Source organism: Podarcis cretensis (assembly GCF_951804945.1).
Source record: "Podarcis cretensis genome assembly, chromosome: 13".
NCBI classification, from domain to species: Eukaryota; Metazoa; Chordata; class Lepidosauria; order Squamata; family Lacertidae; genus Podarcis; species Podarcis cretensis.
Genome location: NC_137182.1, coordinates 34,088,042 through 34,099,018, shown reverse-complemented (window position 1 = coordinate 34,099,018; position 10,977 = coordinate 34,088,042). Strand labels below are relative to the sequence as shown.

Sequence of the window (10,977 nt, the reverse complement as noted above, 5' to 3'; positions counted from 1 at the left end):
AATCCACAAGCAGGACCTGAATACAAGAGCTTTTTCTCTTTCTCCAGTTTCCAGCAACTAGTATTCAGAAGCCTACTGTCTACAGCTGTGGAGGCAGTACATAGCTTCCATGATGGCTAGTAGCCATTGCAAGCCTTCTCCTCCATGGAAATTTGTACATGAAAATTGACTTCTTCTTTTTAATGAATGTAGTCATACTACATATGACATAGTTTGAGGGCTATTAATAATATACATTTAAATGCTTAAAATGCTATGTTTGAATGCATTGTATGTAAAATGCTGTGCAGAGAGCTCAACATTAGGTTGTCTGTACCAAAATGGGGGGAAGAAAATGGTAGATGTTTCCATTCAATTAATTGATGACTCATCCCAGATACTCTTCCAGCTACAATCTCTTTGACAGCAGGAAGATGAAACCTGAGGACTCAGTGTCCCAGTCAGTTGTTGAAGCTCAGGAATGATGAACACGTGAGATGCTTACATAGGCTCTCTCTGTGGGACCAGAGAAAGAAAATTTATTGAACTGTATTAAGGACTAAAAAGAAGATGGGACCACATTGCTTGCTGTTTAAAAGCAATGTGCTACTTTGTATTTTGCAATTTTTGGTAAGTAGCTTGAGATTGTTCTGCAATAAAGCTTTGAAACTTATTTTTATGATGGAGAGCAAATTCATTTCTACTCTGCACAATGTCCAGATAAGGGATTCTGTTTGCAACAGCTCTTAACAGAGGCTGCTTTCATTCTTTCTTAATAGTTTCAAGATGCTTTGGAGCAGGGTCAAACTGTGTTGCTGCTGTTCCGGGTAAATAAACAAGGAGATGCTGCAAATCACTTCCCATGTAATTTTCTGTAGAATGGTTGAGTACACAGGAATACTAAATGAAAAAGCTATGGGTGCCCTCAGAAATTGTTACATATGGCTGTATCCTAATTTAGATCAATATATCTGTGCCATTCTTGGCAGCAATACAAGGTGCACAAACCAAGTAATTAGTTCCATATTATTTAGAAAATGAAAGTTCCACCCCCACCCCTGAAATCACTAGAATGATTTGTAAGTGAATATAATTCTAGCTCTGTGCAGAAGCAACAAGATTCATTTTTTAAACCCCTTCATCTTTTGTGCATAATGCAACTTCAAAAGCAAACAGCACATTCAAAATTGATAATAATAGCTATTATAGTAAAAAAAATTGCTGGTTTCCCCATAGCAAACTCGGCAATCAGTGTTTGAAAAAAGCTACAAAACATACACTGTTCAGAAATGAAGCCAGGGATAGGCAGGGCTCTGCCAAGCTTTCTTCTTGTCCAGTGAATTTTACACTTTCCAGATTCTTATTGTGAAAAACTGTGCCTTGACTGGGTATTAATTAACATCCCTGCACATTGCCTCACCACTGTCACATATGGACTTTGTGACAAATGACTGGACATTCAAATAGCTATAAAGCACATTTTAGAAAATTATAAAGCACACCAAAGCAAAGCATTAATATTTATAGCTGAATAGCTGTATATGATATCTATTGTTCTATCACACATTCTTATAAAATAAAGTAAGGAGATAAAGCATTAGATCCAAACTAACTCACCTGTTACGCATGACTTCCACTGAAATCAACAGTCATACCCTAACTTAAATTCCATTGATTTCAACTAACTTAATCTGTGGGAATCCAACCCAATAAGAACATGTGGTTCAGAGAAACTTAGGAATAGGGAACATAAATTAATTATAAACCTACAGCATGGATGCCCAGATGCTGTAAGGGGATAAGCTACAGATCAGTAAGAATATCATCCGCCATTCAAAAGAGGCCATAGTAACATTGCTATCATCTACATTTAATGCTATAGTTGGAAAAATGGAAATCTGTGTTGGGAGGGGGTATTTTGTCAACAAAATCATGCTGGTGGTGATGCTGTTGCTTGTACTGCTCTGTCACACAGTGTGCAGGACATATTCTATAAATTGCAGCATATATGATGATCTCTTCCCTATTTCTCATGAATTTTACCAGCCAGGAGACCTTCTCATTGGTGGGATTGTTTCTCAAGTCTTCTTTCTGTATAACAACCCCTCTTTCGTGGAACAGCCTACCAAAATCACGATTGGTGAACCTATGTAAGGCACTGTTTCCTTGTTCTCTCTCATTCTGTAATATGTCCAGGCCAAAATAAATATCTAGAGATGCAACTTTATGGGGAAATATGCTTAAATAACAGTTTGTTTTCTTTCTGTCGTGAGAATGGTGACATTCCTGCAACTTTTCTACTTGTTAATTTGCATTTCCTACCACCTTCTATGTGACTTTGCTTGACATAAACGCTAGTATGTTTTCTTCCAGGATACCTTTGCAATGAATGGATCCTTTGTATTTTTATAGGATTCCTAAAGAACAACCAAATGACGAATTATGCCTTTCTATAATTTTGTCACACCTGTTCTTCCCACACTTTCTTCCCTCTCATCCTTAGCCTCCATCACTGCCTCCTCCACTGCACTTCCAATCCTCAGTTCTTTTTAATATTTATTATTATTATTTTTTCAATGTTTGTTTCTTTTAGAAATAATATAATAATCTTTATTGCGGTTCCACAACCCATAACATAGATTCAGAATAAAATACAGATATATACAGACAACCTCCCAGGGAAGGGAGACTGAAGTGTTATTTGTTTAGTCATGGGTATGTTGATCTTTGATTCATATGACTACTGAAAGAAACTTTGCCCCGTTTCTTTCTTCATATTTTTCACAGCTCTGCAGTTTGCATGGTCTGTTCCCACCTTTCTAGTTCCTTCAGCTGACTTAATATAAATTGTACATATTTTTGCGTATTTCTTGTTTCATTGAAAGAGTTGGCACAAAGTTTCTCAGTGTATTGGGTAAGTGATAAAAAAATGAATGAAGAGTACACATAGTATAAGTTTCATCATTTAGACTTTGCTTTTAAATAACTAAGAGAAAATTATAATTGCCACATCTATCTGTTTACTTTATCTTGAGTTAGGTTTTGTTGTTGGCACTGAAAGGAATTCACTCCAGTAAATTTAGGAACAGCACAAGAATTATCCTACAATATTTTGATGATTTAGTTTTTCATGGGGTGAATAATTTAATTAAATGTCTTACTTTATTTTAACTTGATCCATTATTGTCTATGGTTTTCAGATACAACTCAAATTGGGAAGCATACCGCTGAGTGATGACAAAGATTGCACCTGCATTTTTTCATTGCTGTTGCTGCTGTTTTATTAAAATGCTGTTATCTCTTATTGCAGTTCAACTCCTAAGAATTATCAGCACATCCTGGCCTTAGCATTTGCTGTCAAAGAGATAAATGAGAATCCCCACATCTTATCAAACATGTCTCTGGGGTTCCAAATTCTCAATAGCTACTACACTGGAAGGATGACCTATAAGGCCACCCTGAGCTTGCTTTGCACGCAACATAAGTTTGTCCCGAATTTCAAGTGCAACCACCAGAACAATCTGCTAGCTGTCATTGGAGGATGCATCTCAGAGATCTCTGCCAATGCTGCAATCATTTTAGCAACCCACAAGACTCCACAGGTTAGCTCCATGAATGGGGGGTATGGGAATTTAACAAATGTGGAACATCATCTTGATATCGAATGAGCATTTGATATCTATCACAGTTATATCTTGGGTAGAAAATTGGTTAAATATGGGCTTGAGGACAATGGGTGTGTTTGCAAGACATACTAAGCAAAGCTGGCATGGCTGGCATAGCTGTTGTTCTACCCTGCGGTTAAAATTCAGGAGAGGAGGAAGGCAGAACTGAATTCCTCTCCAGGAGCCCACATATTCACACATATAAATAAGCCATATGTTGGCTTTCTGAGATACACAAACCAGACCAACATATTAATTTTATTTATTTATTTGTGCCGATTCACAGATAATTGGAAAATAGTATTCAAAAGTGCTCATCAAAAGAATTGAATGAGCTTGTCAACATTTTTATCAATGACTTAGATGAAGAGTGGCACATGCTGCAAGACTGGGAGAATTGTTAACATCAATGAAGGCAGAAATAACATTATTATTTTGTTGTTGATGTAATGGATATTACATAGGAGATTAAATTCAAGCAACACAAAGCAATGTATTTAAGCAAAACAATCAGATGCACAGCTACAGGATGTAGGATGTCTGATGGCAGTAGTAGTATGTATGAAAATTGTATCATAATTACATTTGCTGAGAAAAAGTCAAAACCTAAGTCAGCAATTGGAAAAGAGTCAATAAAATTTTAGTTTGCTTTAACGGAACCATGGTTTCTATGTTAAAATGCTCAGTTATTTAACATCAAGTCACAGCACCTCCTTGGGGATATTAGATGCAGTTTTCCATGTTCACTTTAGGATAAAATACACCAAGAAAATCATTAAAATACAACAATAAATTACTGAATCCCATTACAAAAAGACATAGGCTGAAATAGGCTGAAACCAACACTGGACACATGACTGAAGTTCATTGGGCACCAGAGAAGTTCAACAATGGAACTGATTAGCAGGATTTATGAGTGGAAATGAACATTCAGCAATGGAGCAATGGGGGTATTCTCCCTTACAGAGTTCTTCAAAGTGGGTCTAGGAAGTCATCTGTTTAAGATCTTCTGGCTCTGTATTGGAGAATGTGCCCCACTTCACCCCTACAACGATTCAATGATTTAACACTCACTATTTTTCCATCAGAAAAATATGTATATATTTTATTTTAGCTAACTTATGGATCATTTTTGCCAGTACAAGGTGTCAAAAGGCTATTCCCATTTTTGTACCAGATGGTCCCAAATGAAACCTACCAGCATATGGGAATTGTGCAGTTACTTCAGCATTTTGGATGGACATGGATTGGGCTCTTGGCTGTGGATGATGACAGAGGGGACAGGTTTTTACAGACAATTGTGCCAATGCTTTCCCAGAATGATATCTGTTCTGACTTCATAGTAAGATTGCCAAAATGGAATTACCTAGATGAAATTCTAAACAGGATTTTACAGCAATGGGAATATTATGAAGTGATCTTCAATAGAAAAGCCAATGTGTACTTTGTATATGGAGAACCTCCATCCTTTCAAGGCTTGAGACTGTTGCTGTTTCTAGCACCGTTCTTCAAACTGCCACCTCTGGGCAAAGTGTGGATTGTAACTTCCCACTGGGATTTTGAATCACTCTCTATTCAAAAGATATGGGATATACAAGCCTTCCATGGTTCTATATCCTTCACTGTGCACTCAAATCAGCCAGTAGGATTCCAAAGGTTCATTCAGATGGTAAAACCTTCCTGGTCAAAATATGATGGTTTTATCCAGGACTTCTGGGAACAGACATTCAACTGCTCATTAAAAATGCCTAAGGAAAATAAAGTGGAAGAAAAGAAAACCTGCACAGGGGAGGAGAAACTGGAGAGCCTTCCTGGAATTTTGTTTGAAATGAACATGGTTGGCCACAGCTACAATGTCTACAATGCTGTCTATGCTGTGGCACATGCTTCGTATGCCGTATACAAATCCTATTTCAGACACAGAAGAATGTTAGATGGAAGAAAATATGCATTTCCAGAGGTGCAACCATGGCAGGTAATTCAATACTGTTTACAACATTCATTTATCCATTCTTTCTGAGTGAATTTTGAGACAGAGCTAAAAAGCAGGTCTGATCTGCATAAAACAATTCTAACAAATTTGATTTTTTGTTTTCCTTATATTTTACCAGCTTTTCACATTTTTAAAAGTACTGACAATAACATGGAATAGTGTTATATTATCATGGAGCAAATAGAGAGCAAGGATCATATAAAGCTTTAAGTCCACAAATATATTTTCCATAAGAGCAGGAGAGCAAAAAAGAGGGAAAAACTTAAACAGGTTGCTGTGAATCTCACACAATTAATTTCAAGACCTAATTGTCCCTTTGTTAATATTTCTTTCAATCTAGGTCCATCACTTTCTAAAGCACATTATATTCAACAACAGTGCTGGAGACAGTGTGTACTTCAATGAAAATAGAGAATTAGTTACTGGTTTTGATGTTACAAACTGGATGCTCTTCCCTAATGGCTCAGTGGTTAGAGTGAAAGTTGGAAGTCTGAAACCTCAGGTTCCTCCAGCCAAACAGTTAACCACTAAAGATGACCAAATTACATGGCACCCATGCTTTAATCAGGTTTGTTGTAACTGCTATGCTGGGTAGCATTCACCAACCCTATTCAACTGCCCACACCACACAAAATTAAAATCACATGACGAGTGGGCAGGAGCTAATTTGCTGCACCCACTATTTGTTGACCATCCCAATTACTTCCACATACTAATGACTGACTGTCAATTCTACCCACATAGGCTGCTAATGCAAGTTAGAACTTTTACTATGAAGAGTTCAAAATACTTGTGGGGGGACTGCACAAGTAAAAAAAGGGGGGGGCCTTCTGTAGATATTGAGCTACAGAAATTAGTGACATGTGTGGCAACTGGGGCCTTGGATTCATGGACACACACACACACACACACACACACACACACACACTATATTGGAGGAGAATGATTTAAGGGAGCTAATCACTTATTACTGATATCTTTTATAAAATTCTGTACAGGTGCTGCCTATTTCTTTGTGCAATGACTACTGCTATCCTGGCTACAGCAGGAAAAAGAAGGAAGGAGAGAAATTTTGCTGCTATGATTGTTCTCAATGTCCAGAAGGGAAGATTTCTTACCAGAAGGGTAGAAGTCATAATATAAAGAGATAAGCAAATCTCATTAACAAGACCTACTAGTTTATTCATGTATTTATTTGGGGAGAGAGTGATTCATAAAATATACAAGAATATCATTCTCAATACAGATTTTTCTAATCAACCACATAAAATGGTGAAGATGAATTAGGACCAACTATATATGTTGCCTTAAGGGATGCGGGTGGCGCTGTGGGTTAAACCACAGAGCCTAGCGCTTGCTAATCAGAAGGTCGGTGGTTCGAATCCCCTCAACAGTGTGAGCTTCCGTTGCTTGGTCCCAGCTCCTGCCAACCTAGCAGTTCGAAAGCACGTCAAAGTGCAAGTAGATAAATAGGTATCGCTCCTGCAGGAAGGTAAACGGCAGTTCCGTGTGCTGCTGTGGTTCGCCAGAAGTGGCTTAGTCATGCTGGCCATATGACCCGGAAGCTGTACGCCGGCTCCGTCAGCCAATAAAGCAAGATGAGCGCCGCAACCCCAGAGTTGGTCACTACTGAACCTAATGGTCAGGGGTCCCTTTAACTTTACCTTTACCTTTTACTTACATCCTAATTTATAGCTGTAGTAATTCTTGGCATGTGAAAAGTACTTTGTGAGTGCTTGAAGTACTGCCACAGAAAACACCACAGAACTCTTATAACCACCCTACAAGAGAAATTAATATTATTATTCCCACATTGTAGATTACTGCAAAACTGAGAAAGAAAGGCTTGTAAAAAGGTTACCTAATGATATAATGTCTTGTGATGAGGTCAGAATCAGGAATTTATTGTTTTCCTTAAAAATACTAAGTACATCAGCTCAGTTTAAGTCACTATGTAGAACTGCAAAAAAGCAGCAAGATGCATTCTGGCTACATCCAAAACTACTTAACATCTTCCTTTTTTCAGACATGGATAACTGTGTCAGTTGTCAAGCAGACCAGCATCCCAACAATGACCAAACTCGATGCATTCCCAGGGTTATAAGCTACCTCTCTTACAAAGAAGACTTAGGGATCCTCCTAGTTATCCTTGCCATTTCTTTCTCTCTGATCACAACATTAGTACTTGGGACTTTTGTGAAGTACAAGGACACTCCCATCGTCAAAGCCAACAATCGGACTCTCACCTACATCCTCCTTGTAGCCCTACTCCTTTGCTTCCTTTGCTCCTTTCTCTTCATTGGACAGCCTGGAAAGGTGACCTGTCTTCTCCGACAAACAGCTTTTGGCATCATCTTTTCTTTGGCCCTTTCCTCTGTACTGGCAAAGACCATCACTGTGGTAGTGGCATTCATAGCAACCAAACCTGGAGGCAAAATGAGGAAATGGGTGGGGAAAGGATTGTCTAATTTTATTGTCCTTGCCTGCTCCTTTATTCAAGCTGGTATTTGTACTTTATGGTTAAGTACTTCACCTCCATTCCCAGATATAGATACACACTCATTGAGTGGGGAAATGATATTGGAATGTAATGAGGGCTCAGCTACCATGCTTTACTGTGCCTTCGGGTATATGGGCATCCTATCCATTGTGAGCTTCATTGTGGCTTTCTTTGCCAGAAAGTTACCCGACACTTTCAATGAAGCCAAATTTATCACTTTCAGCATGTTGGTGTTTTGCAGTGTTTGGTTGTCTTTTGTTCCAACCTACCTGAGCACTAAAGGAAAATACATGGTAGCTGTGGAGATCTTCTCCATCTTGTCCTCTAGCGCTGGCTTACTGGGTTGCATCTTTTCCCCTAAATGCTATATAATTGTGTTGAGGCCTGAGATGAACACCAGGGAGCAACTAACCAGGAGGAAAAAAAATGAAAGAATATAAGTTCATCTCTTTTTTTCTCCAACTCTTAGACATATTTCACTGGAAATGCTATTGAGAAGAATAGATAGGAATTAATGGATGGGTGTTTTCACACATTTTTTTCCCTTCTGAGTAGACTTACACCAGGTACAGCTCCCCTCACTTGACCCACTATAAGATTTTTCCTCTGTAGCAGGCTATAGTGCTGCTACTTGAACAGTAGCAGGGGGGTGGGGTCATGGGAGCAGGATGGATTAGCATGCAGGAAAAGCACAAATCCCTGTGAGACATCTGGGATCTATCATAAGTTCTCCTTAATTTGTATAATAATGTTTTCACAAAACTTCTCATGCTCCATGCTTTCCTGTATATTTAACTGGAAATAAATTCATGTGTTTCATTCAAATTGTGTTGCTCCACAGGGCTGCCAAAACATTTTGGAGAATAATCTGGAGCAACACCTGGGGTTTCAGACATACATATTAATATAACTTTTGGGTGGCTAACTGCTTAAGCTTGGTGTGGACTCTTTGTTCCAGATGAATGGATATGTGAAAGAACATCCTGTAACATTTTAAAAGGGATAGGTGCAATCAAAGGCAATTTGTTCTGCCTCAGCACAATATTTGACAGGGCTCCAGTTTAAAAAAAGGCTTCCTCACAGGGATGAGAGTATAGACTTTGTGGGGCTAAATCTCAGTTGAATCAAAAGCATTTCTTGTTCAGATTCCATAACCTGGTTATAGAAACTCCAGTATGGTAGTCTGCATTAGCAGTAACATTAATCCAATAAGCAGGCCATAGTTAAAATCTTCCAACACCAGGTTGGTCTTCAACAGACAGGTTTTTTCATTTCCTAATCTATATTACATGGGCTAACAGTTCTAGGGCTAATGCTATACTGGAGCTCAGATTCTTCATAGGTCAACCAAAGAAACTGTTTCATTGAATTAGGACTGAATGAAGGTATAACAAAATTCAGAAATGGGGAAATGGGTGGTTAAAAGAGTTTTGTGTCCACTTTCACCCAGAGCTGGATTATTGCATCTGTTCCCCTAAATGCTGCATCATTTTGTTGATGGCTGAGCTGAACAACTGGAAGCAAAGAGGAAAGAGACAAAAAATGAAAGAATATAATTTCATTTCTTTTTTCTGTTCTTAGATGTATTTAACTGAAAACATTGATGGGAAGAATGTTGCAAGAGTTTATATATCGCAACAGCACTTCTCTTTCTGTTGTGTTAAGAAAGGAAAGACACTTCCAGTATAGTGAAAGTTCTGCCTCTTCCCACCAGCCAGCATGGGATTAGTAGTAAAGATCCAATGATTCCTGATGGAGCTTCTTCTGCACTTTATATACAGGTCCAAATTAAAGACAAAGGAAGGATAGAAGCCCAGCAGGCCTGTTCCACTTTTAACAAAGCCATTATTGTCAGATACTGCCCGTTCTTTGCTTCCTAGGGTGATGTGGACTGATGCTATAATGCAGCTTGGATTCACACCACGTGAACCCCAAAAGTCTTTTCAGTGCTCAGGGGTAAACTAGACTGGGTGAAGATATAACAAAAAATCAAGAAGCAGGAAATAGGTTAAAAAAATATCGGACATGCACTTACTAAATGGGAGTTTGGTACATTTGGGCAAACAAAGACTTATTCTTCATTATCATCTTCAGTGTAGCTTTCCTAGCCAGGAAGTTATCCTGCAATTTCAATGAAGCCAAATTTATCAAACTGATAACATGGGATTTTGCTTTTGGAAACAGTTATTCATTGCACCAATCTACTTGAGCATCATTGGATAAAGTTGCTCATGATAAATGTAGAGGATAAATCTATACTCCACTTGCTCTACAATTCCCAGAGTTACCCCTGAAGAGGGATTGACTGTTAAACCACCCTGGGAATTGTAGCTCTGGCAGAGGAATAGGGATCTCCTAAGAATTGTGTTATGATTTGTGAGTGAACATAATTTTAATTCTTGGCAGAGGTATCTTGGACTTACTGGGATATGTGCCTCTAGCTATCTATTATCCCTCAGAATTGTAGGAATTATGTGTGTGTGTGTGTGTGTGTGTGTGTGTTGACTCTTAACAGTTTTTTCATGTGTGATGCAACTCCAATAGTCAAAAGCACACTAGAACATTTTTTAATACCTATCATTATGAAAATTATTATTTTCATTCTTTTACACAATGGACACCTGGTGCCTGTTAGGGCCATAAATGATCAGCATATGATAAAAGATATAAATCTTAATGATGTTGAGAACACTATTTAGGCACAGACACCACTGACATTTCTGTGTGTGATTTCCCCTCCTCATTTATACAGTTCTGCCACAATTTTTATCTAAATAATGAGTATCCCTCATTCTCATCCTTTCTACTTGCCCAGTTAATCTTCTGCATGCAAGATTCTT

The 10,977-nt window shown here is 38.3% G+C and overlaps 1 protein-coding gene across 1 annotated transcript in view; it reads left to right on the top strand.

Moving 5' to 3' along the window:
* Positions 1-4,821: 4,821 nt before the first annotated feature.
* LOC307201599 (vomeronasal type-2 receptor 26-like) overlaps positions 4,822-10,977 on the top strand; it is a gene marked incomplete at both ends in the record, with an annotated part of 71,067 nt that continues 64,911 nt past the window's right edge. Inside the window, 3 exons of the mRNA XM_079950879.1 lie at positions 4,822-5,313; positions 5,978-6,156; positions 6,636-6,762. Coding sequence (XP_079807005.1) covers positions 4,822-5,313; positions 5,978-6,156; positions 6,636-6,762 — 798 coding nt within the window. The remainder of the gene's footprint in view (positions 5,314-5,977; positions 6,157-6,635; positions 6,763-10,977) is intronic.